General features: G+C 45.7%; 1 protein-coding gene across 1 annotated transcript in view; it reads right to left on the bottom strand.

Moving 5' to 3' along the window:
• Window positions 1–22,643, bottom strand: part of EFCAB8 (EF-hand calcium binding domain 8) — a 90,542-nt gene that overhangs the window by 63,068 nt on the left and 4,831 nt on the right. Inside the window, exons 2-7 of the mRNA XM_067467070.1 lie at window positions 17,678–17,741; window positions 13,288–13,471; window positions 12,644–12,762; window positions 8,975–9,078; window positions 5,803–5,977; window positions 3,689–3,794 (exon numbers count right to left, since the gene is read on the bottom strand). Of these exons, the coding sequence (XP_067323171.1) occupies window positions 3,689–3,794; window positions 5,803–5,977; window positions 8,975–9,078; window positions 12,644–12,762; window positions 13,288–13,471; window positions 17,678–17,741 (752 nt within the window). The remainder of the gene's footprint in view (window positions 1–3,688; window positions 3,795–5,802; window positions 5,978–8,974; window positions 9,079–12,643; window positions 12,763–13,287; window positions 13,472–17,677; window positions 17,742–22,643) is intronic.

Genomic DNA, 22,643 nt, shown 5'->3' with positions numbered 1-22,643 from the left:
GCCACCACTTTAGCTGCTATGGCTCCATGCTGTAAGATCCTGGGATTTGCAGTTTGGTGAGGCATCAGCACTCTTTGGCAGAGAAAGCACATGCCCTTGTAAAACTGCAACTCCAGGGATTCCATAGCACTAAGTCATAGCAGTTACAGTGGTACCAAACTGCTCGAATTCTACACAATGTTGATACACCATCACTTTCCCAGCTGTATCAATAAAGCTGATGTGAGTGATGTAGCTTTTTTAAAAAAAATTCATTCATATAGATAAGAATAAATAGTTTTTAACCAGTTTTTTCTCTGCTGCAAAGAAATCCTGAAAAAAGCGCACATTTTGTTGATCTATTCGCAGTAGGGATTTATTCTGTATGTTGGAAATCAACAGTGTTTCCTTGTGCAGAAAATATGGTTTCCTGCATAGGAAAGCTCTATTCCAAAGTATAGAAAGTGCACCAAAGTATTATGTGCAAAGAGCAGGTTTCTGTGCAAAAAAGAAGCATTTTTTTGTAAATAAAATTATTTTTGTTGTTGTTTATTTGTTCAGTCGCTTCCAACTCTTCATGACCTCCTGGACCAGCCCACGCCAGAGCTCCCTGTAGGCCGTGGCCCACAGGGGTTCAGTGTGGGAAGTTTCACCCAATTCTATCATTGGTGCAGTTCTTAATTCTCTGATTGTAGGTGAACTATAAATCCCAGCAACTACAACTCCCCAAATGGCAAAGTCTATTTTCACCAAACTCCACCAGTGTTCATATTTGGGCATATTGAGTATTCATGCCAAGTTTGGTCCAGATCTATCATTGTTTGAGTCCACAGTGCACTATGGATGTAGGTGAACTACAACTCCAAAGCTCAAGGTCAATGTCCACCAAACCCAATATTTTCTGTTGGCCATGAGAGTTGTGTGTGCCAAGTTTGCTTCAATTCCATCGTTGGTGGAGTAAAGCATGCTCTTTGATTGTAGATGAACTATAAATCCCAGCAACTACAACTCCCAAATGACAAAATCCTAATTTTTTGAGTGATGGTCACTCCTTGTGTTGTGAGACGTTTTGTTGGTGTGATTCCTTCATTGGTTCTTTTGTTTTTAAGGTATTCATTATGCACAGAGCATATAGATAGATAGATAGATAGATAGATAGATAGATAGATAGATAGATAGATGGATGGATGGATGGATGGATAGATAGATTTAGATAGTAGACTGTGGCCCCTTAACGGAAATATATCAGATAAATGATTATTGAACATTAATAGATAGAAAGTATTGCATTGTATGCAACAAACACTTGCAAATGTATGTCTACTTAAATTAAATAAAAATTTAAAAAATCTGGAATTATTTTATTAGTGTCTTTTGAGTCTTTGAATTGTTAGACACGTATTTCTTGTGGCGTTCCTAGAGCTCTTGAAAGAGAGAGAGAGAGAGCAAAAGAAAGAACAGGTGGGATTGCAACGTTCTCAAATTAATCAAGTTAATGAAAGATTTATTGCTGCCTGATCCCCGGGTGTTACATTTACATATGCAAAGCAGCATGTCACGCTTCTGCTGCTCCTTTTCTCTCTTTCTTTCTTGCTTTCTCTCTGGGTAGAACACGAAATTAGCTTGTGAAACACAGATTGGAAAAAAAAGTTATTGTTGGGTTACAAGGGGAAAAACAAGCTTGGTTTCTGCTGCTTCGGAGACCAGAACAAGACTCCGATGGATTCAAATGACAAGGAAGGAGATTTCGCCCAAAGATTAGGAAGAACGCCTTGGCTATAAGAGCTTCTGAAAGTGAACTAGGCTTCATCAAAGGACTCAGGAGTGCTTTAGGGTGTATCTACAATGTTGTTGTTTATTCGTTCAGTAACTTCTGATCAAGGGTCTGGAGAACAAGCCCTATGAGGAGTGGCTTAAGGAGCTGGGCATGTTTAGCCTGAAGAAGAGAAGGCTGAGAGGGGATATGATAGCCATGTTTAAAAATATGTGAGAGGAAGTCACAGGGAGGAGGGAGCAAGCTTGTTTTCTGCTTCCCTGGAGACTAGGACGCAATGGAAGAATGGCTTCAAACTACAAGAGAGGAGATTCCATCTGAACATAAGGAAGGACTTCCTGACTGTGAGAGCCGTTCAGCAGTGGAACTCTCTGCCCCGGAGTGTGGTGGAGGCTCCTTCTTTGGAAGCTTTTAAACAGAGGCTGGATGGCCATCTGTCAGGGGTGATTTAAATGCAACATTCCTGCTTCTTGGCAGAATGGGGTTGGACTGGATGGCCCATGAGGTCTCTTCCAACTCTTTGATTGTATGATTCTATGACTCTTTGTGACCTCTTGGACCAGTCCACACCAGAGCCCCCAGTTGGCTGTGGCCACCCCCAGCTCCTTCAGAGTCAAGCCAGTCAATTCAAGGATGCCATCCATCCACCTTGCCCTTGGTCGGCCCCTCTTTCTTTTGCCTTCCACTTTCCCCAGCATCATTCCCTTCTCTAGGCTTTCCTGTCTCCTCATGATGTGCCCAAACTACTTCCGCTTTCCCTCTAGTCTCCTTCCCTCCAGTGAGCAGCCGGGCTTTATTTCCTGGAGGATGGACTGGTTGGATCTTCTCGCAGTCCAAGGCACTCTCAGCACTTTCCTCCAACACCACAGCTCAAAAGCATCTCTCTTCCTTCGCTCAGCCTTCCCTAAGGTCCAGCTCTCACATCCGTAGGTGACTACAGGGAAGACCATGGCTTTGACTAGGCAATGGATCTTTGTTGCCAGTCTGATGTCTCTACTCTTCACTATTTGATCGAGACTGGACATTGCTCTCCTCCCAAGAAGGAAGCGTCTCCTGATTTCCTGCCCACAGTCTGCATCTGCACTCATCTTCCCACCTAGAAATACAAAGTCTGTCACGGCCTCCACATTTTCTCCCTCTATTTCCCAGTTGTCAATCATTCTTGTTGCCATAATCTTGGTTTTTTTATGTTTAACTGCAACCCAGCTTTTGCGCTTTCTTCTTTCACCTTGATTAGAAGGCTCCTCAGCTCCTCCTCGCTTTTGGCCATCAAAGTGATATCATCTGCATATCCAAGGTTTTTAATGATTCTTCCAGCAGTTTCCACCCCAGCCTTGCATTCCTCAAGCCCCGCACATCTCATGATGTGTTCTGCATACAAGTTGGATAGGCTGGGTGAGAGGATACAACCTTGCCGTACGCCTTTCCCAATCTTGAACCAGACTGTTGTTCCATGATCAGTTCTAATTTTAGAGTTTGTTAATATTGGTTGCCATATTTTGTTCATTTTCATGGTTTCTTCCTTTAGAACAGCACAACAGAGAGGAAACAAACAAGGACATCTAATCACCTCTCAACAAAAGATTGCTCCAGGCACTGCCAGGCCATCAAATGCTAATAAAGGTGATCAGTTGAAACATTCACACCTAGCTCCAGCAGACAAGAGTCCTTTGTCCCACCCTGGTCACTCCACAGATATATAAACCCTTTTTCCTACTTCCAAGAGACCTCACTACCTCTGAGGATGCTTGCCACAGATGCAGGCGAAACGTCAGGAGAAAATGCCTCTAGAACATGTCCATATAGCCCAAAAAAACCTACAACAACCCAGATATTCCAGTGCTGCCTTCTCCAAATGGGACCCGTTCTAAGTGGGAGAAATATGTGACAATCCAAATCAGCCCAAATCCCACTGTTGGTATTTTGCAGACTTACCGATATCCTGGTCGGTGGTTGAAATGGCCAACAGATTGATATTCGCCAGGCAGAGCATGTCGATCACCCAGAGTTTCAAAGTGTGGCGCCGCTTGGTCTGGTCCAGCTGGAAGCCAAGAATGCGTCTTCAGCATGAATGCATATGTTACACTGCTTTATCAATAGGAGCCTAATGTCTAGATCAGGCTGGAGCAAACTTGGGCCCTCTAAATGTTTTGGACTCCAACTCCCACAATTCCTAACAGCCGGTAGGCTGTTAGGAATTGTGGGAGTTGAAGTCCAAAACACCTGGAAGGCCCAAACTGGCCCATTCCTGTTCTACACCGTAGAATGTCATTTGATGCCATTTTAATAGTCACATATCCTAGGATCTGATCCCAGATTATCTTCCTATCCCAGATTATCTGGCAGTGTAGACTCATATAATCAAGTTCAAAACATTTAATATATCTATATAAATAAACATGTAATGTTCGTTTGTGGGATTAACATAACTCAAAAACCACTGGATGAAATGACACCAAATTTGGACACTATACCCCTAACAGACCCACAAGTGACCCCCCCCCCCCAAAAAAAAACATCGGAAAGGACTTTAAAAAAAACCCAAAAAGCTAAATGATGAAAAGCTAAATGACAATATTGAAAAAAAGAGAAGGAAGATGGAGGGAGGGAAGGGGAGAAGGAAAGAAAGAAAGAAAGAAAGAAAGAAAGAAAGAAAGAGGGAGGAGAAGGAAGCATAGAAGCAAAGAGCGAAGGAAGGAAGGAAAGATGTAAAGAAGGAAGAAAGGAGAGAAAGCAGAAGGAAAAGAAAAAGGGGGAAGGAAGGAAAGAGGTAAAGAAAGAAAGATGGAGAGACGGGAAGGAAGGGAAGGAAGGAAAGAGGGAGTGAAGGAAGGAGGGAAAGAAGGAGAGAAAGAGGGAGAGAAGAAAAGAAGGAAAAAGAGAAGGATGGAAACAAAAAGCGAAGGAAGGAAAGAAGGAAGGAAAGAGGTAGAGAAAGAAGAGGAGAGGAAAAGGAAGAGAAAGAGAAAGGGGGAAGCAAGGAAAGAGGTAGAAGAATGAAAGAAGAAAAAGGAAGGAAGGCAGGCAGGCAGGAAGGAAGGAAGGAAGGAAGGGGGGAGAGAAGGAAGCATGGAAACAAAGAGCGAAGGAAGGAAGGAAGGAAGGAAGGAAGGAAGTAGAGAAGGAAGAAAGGAGAGAAAGTAGAAGGAAAAGAAAAAGGGGGAAGGAAGGAAAGAGGTAGAGAAAGATGGAAGGAGAGAAGGAAGGGGGAAAGGGAAAGAAGGAAAGAGGGAGTGAAGGAAGGAGGGAAAGAAGGAGAGAAAGAGGGAGGGAAGAAAAGAGAGAAGGAAGGTTGGAAACAAAAAGCGAAGGAAGGAAGGAAAGAGGTAGAGAAAGAAGAAAGGAGAGGAAGAGAAAGAGAAAGGGGGGAGGAAGGAAAGAAATAGAAGAATGAAAGAAGAAAAGGGGAGGGAGGGAGGAAGGGAGGGAGGGAGGAAGAAGGAAGAAGGAAGGAAAGAAAGAGGTAGAGAAGGAAGAAAGGAGAGAAAGCAGAAGGAAAAGAAAATAGGGGAAGGAAGGGAAGAGGTAGAGAAAGAAGGAAGAAGAGAAGGAAGGGAAGAGGGAGAGAAGAAAGGAGGGAACGAAGGAGAGAAAGAGGGAAGAAAAGAGAGAAGGAAGGCTGGAAACAAAAAGTGAAGGAAGGAAGGAAAGAGGTAGAGAAAGAAGAAAGGAGAGGAAGAGGAAGAAAAAAGAGGGGAAGGAAGGAAAGAGGTAGAGAAAGAAGAAAGGAGAGGGAGAGGAAGAGAAAGAGGGGAAGGAAGGAAGGAAAGAGGTATAAGAAGAATGAAAGAAGAAAATGGAAGGAAGGAAGGAAGGAAGGAAGGAAGGAAGGAAGGAAAGAGGGAGCGAAGGAAAGAAGGAAAGAAGAAGAGAAAGAGAGAGGGAAGGTTGGTCACAGCAAAGCGTGGCGGGTACAGCTACTATATATAAAAGGACATAGAGCAAAGTTTAAAAGTGTGCGTATCTCATAATATTCCCATATGGGAAGCTTGCACAGCATTGCCACCCTGTTTTGCAACCCCATCCCCTGCACTCTCTGCTCCGCTTACATAAACCGTCCGGAGCATTTTGAAGGAGTCGCTCCAGTAGTGCAGGATCCCATCTCTGCTCACGGTGAGGAAGCGTCCTGGGGTGGAACGGGCCCCCGCTTTCCTGGGCCTATCCTTCCTGCCTCGGGTCTGGTTTGGGAAGAACTGGATCTTGACTATTTCCTCCGAATGAGCCCTGGGAGCAAAGGAAGAGGATGCATATACCATTTGCGAGAACCACAGTCTATTGCAAACCTTGTTCATCCCTCACTTGACCCACTCAGTTTTAAATAAGGAATTTCAAATCTTATTCAATTACTAGCTTGGGGGCCTGGCAATGGCCAGATTACTTGAGAAAGGCATTGTTTCTTTTGGGAAGTTTGGTAATATCTCTGCATGCAGGGTGAACTTCAATTCCCAAAATTGTGAGCCAATCACCCCAAACCCCACCAGTATTCAAAGTTGGCCATGCTGGGTCTGTGTGCCAGGTTTGGTCCAGATCCCTTCTGTGTTTCCCAAAAGAAACATGGGGCTGGAATGTGCTCTGAAACTGAGCGGGAAGGCAAACAGGCAACCAACAACAGCTTTGACTAAGATCGACTAAGATCGACCAAGCCCAGCATTGATTCCAATCCAACCTACTCACAGCACTGGCTGAAATAGATAAAGTGTATTTCAATAGTCAGGGTTGTATAGGAATCCGTAACTATGCAGACAAAGTGTGCATGAGCCATATCTAATGCATATGTGGTCTGTGTCACCTGCAAAGAATGTTTTGAGAGTATACAGAATGTATCAAGCCACTCTAAACACCTTCGCAGAAGCATACAAGCAGCTTGGCCTGTCATTAAACATCGAGAAAACCAAAGTGCTCTTCCAACAGTCACGGGCCAATCCCTCTCCAATGCCAGAAATACAACTTAATGCTGCAACATTAGAAAATGTTGACCAGTTCTGTTACCTTGGCAGCCCCCTCTCCACAAAAGTCAACATTGACCCTGAAATTCAACATTGCCTGAGCTCTGCGAGTGCAGCATTTTTCCGAATGAAGCAGAGAGTGTTTGAGGACCGGGACATCCGTAGAGAGACCAAGGTGCTTGTCTATAAAGCTATTGTCCTCCCAAACCTGTTTTGGACTTCAATGCCCACAATTCCTAACAGTAACTAGGCTGTTAGGAATTGTGGGAGTTGAAGTCCAAGACACCTGGAGGGTCAAAGTTTGCCCATGTCTGCAGTAAAGCATCACAAATAGCATGGCCCGACTTACCGGGCCAAAGAAGTTGCGGTGCAGGGTGTCCCCCACCACCATTCTTGCCTGAGAGGGGCTTCTTCCTCCCAGAAGCCCCCTCTGATGGCGGGAAGAATTCCCGCCGGCGGGTCAAGGGGCCAATGGCCAGGCACTTGGCCTGCAACAGCGGCAGGAGGAGGGAGTTCCGCCAGCACTACATGCAGCTCCTCAAGCGTTCAAGAACAGACCGGGATGCAGTACAGGACTTTTAGATGGCCAGTGTTGCAACTGGGGCTTCCTTTGTTGGGAGCAGGCTCCAGGGTTGGCGGCAAGGGGGGTGCAGTTCCCACCCACCCCTTTTGTGGCGTGGGGCATGGGCCCTGAATCTGGTTTGGTATCCCCCCTAGCGGTTAGGGGATACGCCCGGTGGTCCCAGGGGTGCCGAGTTGCGTGTGCCCGGTATTGTGCCGGCGGCACCCTGGTGTGTGCGGGATCGGGCAGTATTGGGCTGTCCGATCATGATCCAGGACCCATGCTTGGCTGCCAACCCTTGTTCCTGTTATCAATAAATGAGTTGTGGCCATTGTTCATCCCACATCATGTGTGAGTGTACTTCTTGGGTTGGCTGTGGGAGGTGTATCGCACTTGCACACGCAAATGGTATATAGTCAGAGGGAGATTGTAGAACTCTTACAGAGCAATTACTGCTTTTGCAGGAGCATCAATCATGCACCCAAATGTTAATGATTTTGTGGGACTGCCAAGTAACAAAGCATTGCTTACAAGAACAAGAAACGTCATGCCTTTAATTACCAAATCTCCACAAAAGTCAACATTGACACTGAAATACAACACCGCCTGAGCTCTGCTAGTGCAGCTTTTTTCCGAATGAAGCAGAGAGTGTTTGAGAACCGGGACATCCGTAGGGAGACCAAGGTGCTTCGTTATAAAGCTATTGTACTCCCAACCCTGCTCTATGCCTGCGAGACGTGGACAGTCTACAGACGTCATATGCAACTCCTGGAACAATTCCATCAGTGCTACCTCCGGAAAGTCCTGCAAATCTCTTGAGAAGACAAGCAGGAAAATGTCAGTGTACTGGAAGAAGCAAAGACCAGCAGCATTGAAGCAATGGTCCTCCACCATCCACTCCGCTGGACTGGCCACATTGTCCGGATGCCCAACCATCGTCTCCCAAAGCAGTTGCTCTACTCCAAACTCAAGAATGGAAAATGGAATGTTGGAGGACAGGAAAAGAGATTGAAAGATGGGCTCAAAGCCAACCTTAAAAACTCTGGCATAGAGACTGAGAACTGGGAAGCCCTGGCCCTTGAGCACTCCAGTTGGCGGTCAGCTGTGACCAACAGTGCTGCAGAATTTAAGAGATATGAATGAAGGTCAAAAGAGGAAGGCGCGTCAAGCCAACCCCGACCAGGACCGCCTTCCACCTGGAAACCGATGCCCTCACTGTGGGAGAAGATGCAGGTCAAGAATAGGGCTCCACATTCACCTACAGACCCACCCCCAGGATACCTCTCTTGGAGGACCATCATCCTTGGACTGCCTAAGTAAGTAAGTAAGTATCGAGAGTTTGCTTGTTGTGTAAGAGGATGTTTGTTGTTTAAGACGATGTTCTCAGGGTCTAGCACTGTTTGTAGCTATACCATCTAATTGTAGAGGGTATAATATTGCAATTACAGCATTTTTAGCATAGCATATGTAGCAAACAATAGGAGCCATGGGTGAGACATTAGCTATTATCAAGATGGAGTTCATGAGACTCACAAAAACAGATCAGGAGACAGGTGAACCTTTAAGTCTTATTTTACACCAACATTTCTATACTCATGGAAACAATGGACGACAATCTCAAAGACTCACAAAGGGTAATAATGGGAAGTTTTGGTGTCAAAGTGTGCAACAGAACCCACCTGGTGTTTAACCCTTTCCCTTCCTTATACTTACACTGGGACACGTTTCATGTTCGTCTGGAACTCTGGGATCATTTTGTTCTTCATCATGTCGTCCTTCCCCCGGTATTCACGGAGCATATAATTCAGGTATTCCTCCTGCAATTGGAGCAGATGTTGTGGCTCAGCTGGAACCACAGAGTGCCTCTGATGAGGATGTTGAGATACAGGTTCACAATCTGGTTTAAAATGTCCCTGTTATAGTCAATGAGGAACAGGGTGTGGAAGTTCAGTTTCCCACAGCAAGAAATGAGTTTATTGTGGATTTTTTCGGGCTATAGGGCCATGTTCTAGAGGCATTTCTCCTGACGTTTCGCCTGCATCTATGGCAAGCATCCTCAGATGCTACCTCTGAGGATGCTTGCCATAGATGCAGGCGAAACGTCAGGAGAAATGCCTCTAGAACATGGCCCTATAGCCCGAAAAAACCCACAAGAACCTAGTGATTCCAGCCATGAAAGTCTTCCACAATACAGAAATTAGTTTGGTGATGCTGAAACTAGCCGGGTGCAGATTGACTCAAAAAAGGAGGACAGTTCTCAGCCTGATTATGAGCACGAAGGCAAATTGGATAACACTAACGAACAGACTGACCTTGACGAAACGGAAACCTTAGATTGTGCTGACCGTTTGGGATTCAGAGTTCGAAGGAGTGTGAGAATAGCCAACAAGAAGGAGGTCAGAGCCAAAGAAACGCCTTCATGTTTTGCAAAGGGTATTAAGCAATGTGTTTGGGATCAAGCCTTTGTCAGAGCAACTTTTCGTTTAACCAAGAAGCTTGCATTTTGCTTGTCTGGATTATCTTGCAGTTTGTGTGTCCATGGTCTCAGGACTCAGTCATGTTCTCATGGGATTTTGCTTTGCTGGTGCCTTTTGGATCATGCTTCAAAGTGTTGTTTTATATTGATCTCTTAGAACATTACTTTTGCTTTTAAGAACTTTTTATCTTTTACTTTTTAATAAACTATAAAGACTTCTGGCTGTGTGCAGTTTGGTGTTTTTCAGCAAGGTGAACCTATTCTGAGGTGCGACAGCAGAGCAAAAGGTTGTCAGAAGATGATGCTTGGATCTAGATCCATGTGCAAGGCAAGTTCCTCCAGAGTTAGGATGTGTGTATTGGTGAAGTGAGTGAAGCAAATAGGATGCTTGACACCTGGCTTGAAAACAATCCCAGTGAAAGGGATCTAGGAGTCTATAGTGACACATAATGCAGTTTTGGAATGCAGATTAATTGCATGGAGCTGGATTATATGGCAGACTCATATAATCCAGTTCAATGCAGTTGATCTGCATCCTGAAACTGCATTCTGTGGCAGTGTAGATCCAGCCTCAGTAGACCACAAGTTGAACAAGCGTCACGAGTGTGATACAGCTGTGATAAATATGGTGAGTGGATTGACTTAAATTTTATGACAGGTGTATTTTGGGGGGTTTAGAGGCTGAAGATATTATTCTGAGTATGAAGGCTGGAAAACTGCAAAAGGCTAATGAAGAAAAAACTACCAAACTGCTTAACTGTTGAAATAACCAGAGACAAATTATTAAGTCCGAGGTGGAAAACAACATGTTTACATAGTCAAAACAATGAGTATTTAAGTTAAGGAAGTCAAATGATGCTTCTTACTTTAAGATGGAAAACCAATATCAATTAAGGAAGAAAAGTCAATATCTATTTGGAAACTGATGAAGTGCCAGCATGTTTTAGCTGGAAAAACAATCTGTCAGTCATTTACAATTTCCTGAACAACAACAATAGCAAGAAATTTGCTATATAAGAGACCTTTTTAGTTTCCAAAAGTGTGGCAGACAGAAGGGTCTATACATCTGCCTCTTTCTACAAAGGATGGAAAGTGATGATGTATCAAAATTTGCTATATAAGAGACCTTTTAGTTTCCAAAAGTGTGGCAGACAGAAGGTTCTGTCTAGTACATCTGTCTCTTTCTCCAAAGGACAGTGAGAGATGGTGTATACAGATTTGCAGGGAACACAATCTGGACAATGTTCTCTTCTCTATGAGCATGAAGAAGGGATGGTAATGTATGCACGATTAATGAATGAATGATGAATAAAGAGCAATATCCCCTTTGTGTAACCAACCAATGTAGATATATAGGGTCTGTGAGTCTACCTTCTTTCTCTGTAAAGTCCCTGATGTACTCTATCTCACTGAAAATAGAATAAAATAACCCTTTTAATGCATAAAAAGTATTCATGACACAGCAGCTAAAAAAGCCAATGTGATTATTGGCTGCACAAACTGCATCCTTCCAGATGTTTTGAATTTCTGCTCTCAGAATTCCTGGCCATTGGAACAGCTGGCTAGAGCTTCTGAGAGTTGGAGGACCAAACACCTGGAGGCTGATGAAGAAAAAACGACCGAACTGCTAAACTGTTGAAATAACCAGAGACAAATTATTAACTCCGAGGTGGAAAACAACATGTTTACATAGTCAAAACAATGAGTATTTAAGTTAAGGAAGTCAAATGATGCTCCTTACTTTAAGATGGAAAACCAATATCAATTAAGGAAGAAAAGCCAATCTCTTTTTGGAAACTGATGGAGTGCCAGCATGTTTTAGCTGGAAAAGCAACCTGTCAGTCATTTACAATTTCTTGAACAACAACAATAGCAAGAAATTTGCTATATAAGAGACCTTCTTATTTTCCAAAAGTGTGGCAGACAGAAAGGTCTATATATCTGCCTTTTTTCTCCAAAGGATGGAGAGAGATGATGCATCAAATTTACTATATAGGAGACCTTTTTGTTTCCAAAAGTGTGGCAGATAGAAGGGTCTGTCTGTACATTTGTCTCTTTCTCCAAAGGACAGAGAGAGATGGTGTATACAGATTTGCAGGGAACACAATCTGGACAATGTTCGGTTCTCTTCTCTATGAGCAAGAAGAAGGGATGGTAATGCACAATTAATGAATGAATGATGAATGAACGCTGAGTAAAGTTTAATATCCCCTTTGTGCAACCAACCAATGCAGCTATATAGAGTCCGTAAGTCTACCTTATTTCTCTGTAAAGACCCTGATGTACTCTGTCTCACTGAAAATAGAATAAAATAACCCTTTAAATGTTTAAAAAGTATTCATGACACAGCAGCTAAAAAAGCCAATGTGATTATTGGCTGCACAAACTGCATCTTTCCAGATGTTTTGAATTTCTGCTCTCAGAAGTCCTGGTCATTGGAACAGCTGGCTAGATCTTCTGAGAGTTGGAGAACCAAACACCTAGAGCAGTGGTTCTCAACCTGGGGTCTCCAGATGTTTTTGGCCTTCAACTCCCAGAATTCCTAACAGCTGGTAAACTGGCTGGGATTTTTGGGAGTTGTAGGCCAAAAACATCTGGGGACCCCAGGTTGAGAACCACTGACCTAGAGGTCTGCAGGTTGAGTAGGCCTGCTCTAGATCAGGGGAAGTCATAGTCCCACTCTATTCTGGTTTGCTTAGACCTCACCTGGAATCATACTGTGTCCAGTCCTGGGCACCACAATTCAAAGATATAGATAAACTGGAAGGAAGATGTCCAAACAAGGACCACCAAAAAGGTGGAAGGCCCTATGCAGAACGTCTTTGGGAACTAGGGATATTTGAGAGAGGACATGAGAGCCATGTTTCAAGGTCCTGCTGAAAAGAGGAAAGCTAAAAATACGTTACCCAGTCCACGGCACCATCGCAGTTGATGTCCACCTTCATGAAAATGACGTCGATATCTTCGTCCGAAATGTCCCCCATGATCTTCTTCATCGCCTTCCGGAACTCTTCAATGTCCAGTCCTTTAAAAGCCATACGTTATGATTGCATTCTTGGGATGGGATATAACATATTTCTGAATCAAGAGGGATGGGAGATCCCACTCCACCATGCATGACTCTGGGTGCATCTACACTGTAGACGTAATGCGGTTGACATCATTATAACTGCTATGGAGTCCTAGGAGATGTGGTTGGGTGAATTTCCAGCACTCTTGGGCAGAGAGAGCTACAGACCTTGCAAAACTACAACTACCAGAATTTCATAATATTGATTCATGCCATTTCAAGTGGTGTTACAAGGCATTCATTCTACAGTGTAGATCAGGCATGGGCCAGCTTTGGCCCTCCAGGTGTTTTGGACTTCAACTCCCACAATTCCTAACAGCCGACAGGCTGTTAGGAATTGTGGGAGTTGAAGTCCAAAACACCTGGAGGGCCAAAGTTGACTCATGCTTGGCACAGATGAATCCATAGTTTATCTCTCCCAACTTTTATGAGGTCATGGCTAGCAGATGGAATAACAGGACACCAAATCCTTGGGCTCACCTCCTCCACCGTCAGTGTCCGCTTCCCGGAACATGCGCTCCAGTTTCCGTAGATGGTCATAGTTGATCTGGTCCTCCAGCTGCCTGTTGCTGGCCTCATCGTGAGAGGCTGCGATCCTCATGAGGAACTTGTGAGAGGAGCACACCAGGCGTCCCGCTTTGCTCAGGAGACCAGGGAGCTTGGGCTGGGAACAACACAAGCCATGTCAGTCTGGAGTCATAGGTTCCTAGAGTTGCAAGAGAACCCCCAAAGGCTATCTAGACCAGCCTGGCAGAGCTACCCTGCTGTGTCCTGGATGCTCAATGGACTCATAGAATTCAAAGAGTTGGAAGTCCAACCCCTTTCTTTCTGCCAGGCAGGAAGACACCATCCAAGCCCTCCCAACAGATGGCCATCCACCCTCTGCTTAGAAATCTCCAGAGAAGGAGACTCTACTACACTTCCATTCTGCATATCCTTCTGATTGAACAGATCTTGCAAATTGATGGATGGATCATAAAAATGGGAAGGGTCCCCCAGAGGTCATCCAACCTGTGATCAATATGAGTGTTTGAGTTGGAAAGCTGACATTCTGCATTGGCCCAAAGTACTTCTGTAGTAAACACAGTATACTGGGGGAATTGACCTCAAATTTGGACACAAGACACCTAACAACCCAATGTATGTCCTTCACTCATAAAAACACTCAAAAACACAGCAGAAGGGACTTAAAAAAGCCCCCAAAAGCTAAATGATGAAAAGCTAAATGACAATACATAAAAAAGGGAAGAAAGAGGGAGGGAAGGGGAGAAAAGAAAGAAAGAAAAGAAAGAGGGAGGGAGAGAAAGAAAGAAAGAGAGAAAGAAAGGGAAAAGGAGAGAAAGAGGGAGGAAAAGAAAAAGGAGGAAGGAAGGAAAGTTAGAGAAGGAAGGAAGGAAGAAGGAAGGAAGGAAGGAAGAAGAGAGAAGGAAAGAAAAAGGGGAAACAAGGAAGGAAAGAGGGAGCAAAGGAAGGGGGGAAGATGTAGCGAAAGAGGGAGGGAAGGAAAGAAGGAAAAAGAGAAGGAAGAAAAGAGAGACAGCAGGAGAGAAAGAAAAGGGAGAAGGAAGGAGAGAAGAGAAGGAAGAAGAGAAGGAAAGATGGGAAGGAAGGAAGGAAGGAAGGAAGGAAGGAAGGAAGGAAGGAAAGAAGGAAAGAAGGAGAGAAAGAGGAAAGGTTGACCACAGCAACACGTGGCAGATACAGCTAGTAAATAAATAAATAAGTGTTTGAGTTGGAAAGAAAGCTGAAGAAGGAAGAACAGAACTCTTCAAAATCGAGAACTGTAATGCCGTATGATATGGAGACTTTTGGCAATCCAAGCGGGGAACAGTTCATCCATGAAATTAACTTTTCAACTTGATGGATCAAAGACAGCAAGGAAGCCTCCTTAACTGGTACAAATGAAAGAATACTACACCTACAAGACTGTCCCTTCGAAAATAATGGATTAAGTTGGGAAACAACAAAAGGCACCTCCCTGACAGGTGCAATAGGGCGTACCAAGAACCAAGACGTGAAAATAACAGCTTGATATTGCTATGGGCCAAGAGCTGAAAGGAATGGGGAAAATAACAGACATAAACCATAGACTAAAATCGCTGTAAAATTATATATTCGCCCTTGCTGTCCCAGCTCCACTGGCTGCCGATTTGCTACCGGGCCCAATTTAAGGTGCTGGTGTTATCCTACAAAGCCCTAAACGGTTCCGGCCCAAAATACCTTGAGAACCGCATCTCGGCCTACGAGCCCACGAGGACCTTGAGATCATCCGGGGAGGCCCTCCTCTCGGTCCCGCCTGCCTCACAGGCACGCCTGGCGGGGACAAGAGAGCGGGCCTTCTCGGTGGTGGCCCCCCGGCTATGGAACTCCCTCCCTGCTGAAATAAGACAGGCGCCTTCCCTCATGGCCTTCCGCAAGGGCCTGAAAACCTGGCTCTTCGAAAAGGCCTTCAATTAAGTGCTATGTTTTTGGAATGACTACCGGAATGGACCATGACTATGAGATTGATTATGACCCCAAACAAGACGAAGCGGATTTTTAGTTTAATTAGTTGTGTATTCGTAAGATGTTGTGTATGGGTTTGATCTATTGTAAACTGTTGTCTTTCTATGTTCTATGTTTTGTACACCGCCACGAGTCGCCCCCGGGCTGAGAGTGGCGGTTAACAAGTGCAAATAATAAATATATATATATATATATATATATATATATTCAAATGCAAGGTGTGTCAGAGCTGCATCCCTGAGTCTGCACCCATTGCTTTCCCCGGGGAGTGAATTCCACAGGTGGGTGGCCACCACCGAGAAGGCCCTGTCCCTCGTCCCTGGCAATCTCATCCGTGACAAGGGCGGGGCCGAGAGCAGGGCCCCTCCAGAAGACGTAGAAGGAGATATGTTCTGACAGGTACGCTGGGCCGGTGCCATTTAGGGTTTTATTGGTCAAGACCAGCACTTTGAATTGTGCTCGGAACTGAATCGGCAGCCAGTGGAGCTGACATAGCAGAGGGGGGTATGCTCTCTGTATTATGCTCCAGTGAGAAGTCTAGCTACTGCCTATTGGACTAGTTGAAGTTTTCGAACAGTCTTCAAAGGCAACCCCACGTAGAGCGCGTTGCAATAATCTATTCGGGATGTAACAAGAGCGTGGACCACCGTGGCCAGATCCGACTTCCCAAGGTACGGGCGCAACTGGTGCACGAGTTTTAATTGTGCAAAACCTCTCCCAGGCACCGTCGAGACCTGGGCTTCCAAGCTCAGCGATGAGTCCAACTGCGAACCTAAGTCTTCGGGGGGGGGGGGGGTGTAAGCCCATCCAACACAGGCTGTAACACTATGCCCTGTTCGGCCTTGCGACTGACCAGGAGGACCTCTGTCTTGTCTGGATTCAGTTTCAATTTGTTAGCTCTCATCCGTCACAGTGGCCAAGCACCAGTTCAGAGTCTGGACAGCCTCTTTGGTGACAGGTGAAAAGGAGTGGAAGAACATGCGGGTCAAGAATAGGGCTCTATACAGGCCTGTAGCGAGGGGGGGGGGGTTAGGGGTTCAACCCCCCCCCCCGAAATGTTTCAGATTTTTTTAAAAAACCTAATTTACTCATGAATCTTAACTGGTTAACCAAATCCCCATGCTAAGTCTATGAGATGCAAAAAATCAAGAGTCCCTCCAGAACTGCAAGCACTATCTCAAGCAAATACTGGCAATTTATTCACACTGTCATTACTTGCAGCAATAGCCGATGTAGTTGTTCTGGTACAGCTGTACCAGGAGCTCCAACTTTATTTGCTTTATATTAAATGTTTGCTTGCAGTCCTAAGTTTCAGGGACTCTGCAGATAGGTGGTTTCTTTGGTTGCAGTCATAGGGAAAGTCACCTGTCCATCATCGTTAAGTTTTGGTCCCGCCCCTTGCTCAGGGCAATTGGGAAGGGAGCCATTTTTAGTTAGTCTCAGCAAGGTAAGCATATGTATAGGATGTGGGCAAGTTTCCCCTGTACAAAAGCTTCTACCCTTAAGACCTTCCGGGGGAGAAAGGTCTTAAGAGTCTCCAAAGAATTTCCAGGAAAACAGCCCTAAAGACCAAAGAACTCCATCTGGAGAACATCTACTGCCTTGCTGGTAGGTCCACTCGGCGTTCGAGACGCAGTTCGACCCGGTAGCGGAGCCCACATCAGTAAGGGTTAGATTACAGTCAGCCTGGGAGAAGTTAAAAAGGGGATTTTCTTTTAAAGAAGAAGTTATTGAAGACAGTTGCCCGTTCTTCGTGGGCAAGATTAGGAATTCACCAGTTGCCCAAAAGCTTGGAATCATTTGCTTAACTTTACTGAAGACAAGAGAAGTTTCTGTTTGATGGTTCATTAGTAAAAGACTTTGTTGTACTTCTCAAGCCATCTAAAGACTGTTTGTGGTGGAAACCTCTGAGACCTTCTCTCTAGGCCCCCTGGCTTCCCGCTGGGCAAAGAGTGCACATCCTGTTCTAAAGACAATTATTTACAGGCCCAGCGCGTGACAGAACAGTACTGAAGCAACCAAGGTGGGGGGGGGGGGATGTTGAATGCTCTCATTAAGGAGGCCAGACTTGGTGGAGGTGGTTGACAAGGGTGGAGCTGCAGGCTATTGAAAGCTGCTCTGCCCCCTGCTCTGCTCTTGGCTTCAGCGTGAGCTAGGAGGCAGGTTACAACTCCCCCCCCTGCGAAATTTTCAACCCCCCCCCCCCCGAAAATTTCAACCCTTCCCGAATTTTTTTTCTGGCTACGGCCCTGGCTCTATAGTCTCCTACATATCCACCACCAAGACACTACACTTGGAAGGCCATCATATTCAGACAACGAGGGATTACATAAGTAAGTAAGTAAGTAATAGGAGATATACTCACTGTTTGTGGTGCCGCTGGGGGCTGAGCGCCAGATGCGAGGTCAGATTCGGAGTCAGAGCCTCCCCTAAAAACATTATGGAAAAAGTCAAGCTGAGGCCTCAGATTTAGGTATTCCAATAGAAAGATTTCAATCTCTGGATGGCCATCTGTCAGGAATGCTTTGATGATGCTTTTCCTGCATGGCAGAATGGGGTTGGGCTGGATGACCCTTGGGGTATCTCCCACATCTAGGATCCTATTGCACTATATAACATAGTTTTACCCCTGGGTTATAAATGGCATTTCCTAATTGGTTCTATCATGGAGACATAGAAAAAGTTGCACCAACTTTGTTCTTGTGGGACATACTGCTATAGCACATTTTGCTCTAGTTTTCCTCATCGAGTCTAGGAGCCACAGTGGCTCAATGGGCCAGCTGAACTGCTGACCCGAAGACCTGAAGGTCGGCAGTTCAAATCCGCAAGACAGGGTGAGCTCCCATCTGTCAGCCCCAGCTTCCCACGAGGGGACATGAGAGAAGCCTCCCACAGGATGGTAACACATCCGGGCATCCCCTGGGCAACATCCTTGCAGATGGCTAATTGTCTCACGCCAGAAGTGACTTGCAGTTTCTCAAGTCGCTCCTGACACAATTAAAATATATATATATCGAGTCTCAACCAATTCACCCTAGTTTGTGGCAGCCATAAAAACAAAGTAGTTTCTGAAATACAGCAATTCCTTTCAATGGACCAGACAATGAAAGAGGAAATAACGCTTTCAAACCAGGAAAGGAAAATGTTTCAAACTTTGTTACAAGAATGAGAAACAAAATGGGCAGGTCTATTTCTTTACTTTGCAAATAGTGAATCATTATTGTATTGTCGAAGGCTTTCATGGCTGGAATCACTAGGTTCTTGTGCGTTTTTTCGGGCTATAGGGCCATGTTCTAGAGGCATTGCTCCTGAAGTTTCGCCTGCATCTATGGCAAACATCCTCAAAGGTAGTGAGGTCTGTTGGAATTAGGACAATGGGTTTATATATCTGTGGAATGGCTGGGGTGGGGCAAAGAGCTCTTCTCTGCTGGAGCTAGAATCATAGAATCAAAGAGTTGGAAGAGACCTCATGGGCCATCCAGTCCAACCCCATTCTGCCAAGAAGCAGGAATATTGCATTCAAATCACCCCTGACAGATGGCCATCCAACCTCTGTTTAAAAGCTTCCAAAGAAGGAGCCTCCACCACACTCCGAGGCAGAGAGTTCCACTGCTGAACGGCTCTCACAGTCAGGAAGTTCTTCCTCATGTTCAGATGGAATCTCCTCTCTTGTAGTTTGAAGCCATTGTTCCATTGCGTCCTAGTCTCCAGGGAAGCAGAAAACAAGCTTGCTCCCTCCTCCTCCCTGTGGCTTCCTCTCACATATTTATACATGGCTATCATATCCCCTCTCAGCCTTCTCTTCTTCAGGCTAAACATGCCCAGTTCCTTAAGCCGCTCCTCATAGGGCTTGTTCTCCAGACCTTTTATCATTTTAGTCGCTCTCCTCTGCACACATTCCAGCTTGTCAATATCTCTCTTGAATTGTGGTGCCCAGAATTGGACACAATATTCCAGATGTGGTCTAACCAAGACGGAGTAGAGGGGTAGCATGACTTCCTTAGATCTAGACACTATGCTCCTCTTGATGCAGGCCAAAATCCCATTGGCTTTTTTTGCCGCCACATCACATTGTTGGCTCGTGTTTAACTTGTTGTCCACGAGGACTCCAAGATCTTTTTCACACATACTGCTCTCGAGCCAGGCGTCCCCCATTCTGTATCTTTGCATTTCGTTTTTCCTGCCAAAGTGGAGTATCTTGCATTTGTCACTGTTGAACTTCATTTTGTTAGTTTTGGCCATTCATCTCTCTAATCTGTCAAGATTGTTTTGAATCCTGCTCCTGTCCTCTGGAGTATTGGCTCTCCCTCCCAATTTGGTGTCGTCTGCAAACTTGATGATCCTGCCTTCTAGCCCTTCATCTAAGTCATGAATAAAGATGTTGAACAGGACCGGGCCCAGGACGGAACCCTGCGGCACTCCACTTGTCACTTCTTTCCAAGATGAAGAGGAAGCATTGGTGAGCACCCTCTGGGTTCGTCCATTTAACCAATTCCAGATCCACCTCACCGTAGTTTTGCCTAGCCCACATTGGACTAGCTAGGTGTGAATGTTTCAACTGACCACCTTCATTAGCATTTGAAGGCCTGGCTGAGCCTGGGAAAATCTTTTGTTGAGAAGTGTTAAGATGTGCCTGGTTGTTTCTTCTCTGCTGTTTTGCTGTTGTAATTTTAGAGTTTTTTTAATACTGGTAGCCGAATTTTGTTCATTTTCATGGTTTCCTCCTTTCTGTTGAAATTGTCCACATGCTTGTGGATTTCAATGGCTTCTCTGTGTAGTCTGACATGCAAAACAGCAGAGAGGAAACAACCAGGCACATCTTAACACCTCTCAACAAAAGATTTTCCCAGGCTCAGCCAGGCCTTCAAATGCTAATGAAGGTGGTAAGTTGAAACATTCACACCTAGCTCCAGCAGAGAAGAGCTCCTTGCCCCACCCCAGCCATTCCACAGATATATAAACCCATTGTCCTAATTCCAACAGACCTCACTACCTCTGAGGATGCTTGCCATAGATGCAGGCGAAACGTCAGGAGAAATGCCTCTAGAACATGGCCATATAGCCCAAAAAAACCCACAAGAACCTAGTGAATCATTATTTATTTATTATTCATTTATTTCCAATATTTCTATCCCACCCTTCTCGACCCCCCGAGGGGGGACTCAGGGAGGCTTACAAACCGGCCACAATTCGGAGCCTCAATAATATAAACACAAATAGCAACAGTTTAAAGCAGTAAATAAAACATTAAGTCATCAACCATATAGTCATTTCCAGTCCGATTCAACATCTAAAGCGCTGTCATGCTTGCTGTTCAAAGGCCTGGTCTCAGGACCATGATTTACCCTTCTTTCCGAAAGAAAGGAGGGAAGAAGCCAACCTGATCTTGCTGGGGAGTGAGTTCCACAGGCATGAAGCTACCACCGAGAAGGCCCTGTCCCTCAGCACTTGTGAGGCTGGCAGGACCGAGAGCAGGGCCTTCCTGGATGATCTTAAACTGTGAGGCAGGACGTAAAGGGAGATAACATTTGGACAGGTAAGCTGGGCCGGAACCGTATAGGGCTTCATCGGCCAAGACGAGCACTTTGAATTGTGCTTGGACGTGGACTGGCAGCCAGTGGAGCTGGCACAACAGGGGTGGGGTAGTATGCTCTCTGTATGTCGCTCCAGTTAGTAACCTGGCTGCTGCCTGTTGGACCAGTTGATGTTTCCGAACCGTCTTCAAAGGCAACCTCATGTAGAGCATGTTACAGTAGTCTATATGGGATGTCGGAAGGCCGAACAGGGTATAGGGTTACAGCCTGTGTTGGACGGGGTTACACTCCCCCTGAAGACGCAGGTTCGCAGCTTGGGTGTGATCCTGGACTCCTCGCTAAGCTTGGAACCCCAGGTTTCGGCGGTTTCCAGGGGAGCATTTGCACAACTCAAACTTGTGCGCCAGCTGCGCCCGTACCTTGGGAAGTCGGACTTGGCCACGGTGGTCCACGCTCTGGTCACATCTCGGATTGATTACTGCAACGCGCTCTATGTGGGGTTGCCCTTGAAGACAGCCCGGAAGCTTCAGATGGTCCAGCGCTCGGCAGCCAGGTTGCTAACTGGAGCGGCACTCAGGGAGCACACCACTCCTCTGTTGAGCCAGCTCCACTGGCTGCCAATCCGCTACCGGGCTCAATTCAAGGTGCTGGCGTTAGCCTATAAAGCCCTAAACGGTTCTGGCCCCGCTTACCTCTCCGAACGCGTTTCCGCCTACGAACCGACTAGAACATTAAGATCATCTGGGGAGGCCCTGCTCTCGATCCCGCCTGCGTCACAGGTACGCTTGGCGGGGACGAGAGACAGGGTGGCCCCTCGGCTATGGAATACCTTGCCAGCTGACATCAGTGGTGGCCCCTCGGCTATGGAATACCTTGCCAGCTGACATCAGACAGGCACCTTCGTTGCTGGCGTTTCGGAGAATGGTCAAGACCTGGCTTTACGAACAAGCGTTCGGCTAAGCAATGCAACTAACTAAGGAAGACGGTAACTGAACATAGGAACGGCACAATGACTATGAGAATGGATCTGACTTTAACGGAGGCGCTATATATGTTGTTTGTCGATTTGTCTGTCTATGTTAATTGTTGTGGAGCGACGTTGTCGTCCCGGTTGTTGTATTGCCGTGTTTTTAATTGCACTGTAAACCGCATTGAGTCGCCTGTCAAGGGCTGAAATATGCGGTATAAAAGTGAAGCAAATGAATGAATGAATGAATGAATGTAACCAGAGCATGGACTACCATACCTTGGGAAGTCAGACTTGGCCACGGTGGTCCATGCTCTCGTTAAAGGTAAAGGTAAGGGTAGTCCCCTGACATTAAGTCCAGTCATGTCTGACTCTGGGGTGTGGTACTCATCTCCATTTCTAAGCCGAAGAGCCAGTGTTGTCCGTAGACACCTCCAAGGTCATGTGGCCGGCATGACTAAATGGAGCGCCATTACCTTCCCGCTGGAGCAGTACCTATTGATCTACTCACATTTGCATGTTTTCGAACTGCTAGGTTGGCAGAAGCTAGGGCTGACAGCGGAAGCTCACGCCGTTCCCCAGAATCGAACCTGCGACCTTTCGATCAACAAGCTCAGCAGCTCAGTGCTTTAACCCACTGCGCCACCGGGGGCTCCATGCTCTCGTTACATCTAGGATAGACTACTGCAACACACTCTACGTGGGGTTGCCTTTGAAGACTGCTCGGAAGCTTCAAATAGTCCGACAAGAGGCAGCCAGGTTAATAACTGTGGCGGCATACAGGGAGCAGACAACTTCCATGTTACGCCAGCCCCACTGGCTGCCAGTTT

The sequence above is a fragment of the Anolis sagrei genome, chromosome 4, assembly GCF_037176765.1.
Source record: "Anolis sagrei isolate rAnoSag1 chromosome 4, rAnoSag1.mat, whole genome shotgun sequence".
Taxonomy (NCBI): domain Eukaryota; kingdom Metazoa; phylum Chordata; class Lepidosauria; order Squamata; family Dactyloidae; genus Anolis; species Anolis sagrei.
Note: the sequence above shows the minus strand (reverse complement) of the source record. Positions and strands in the feature narration are given on the sequence as shown.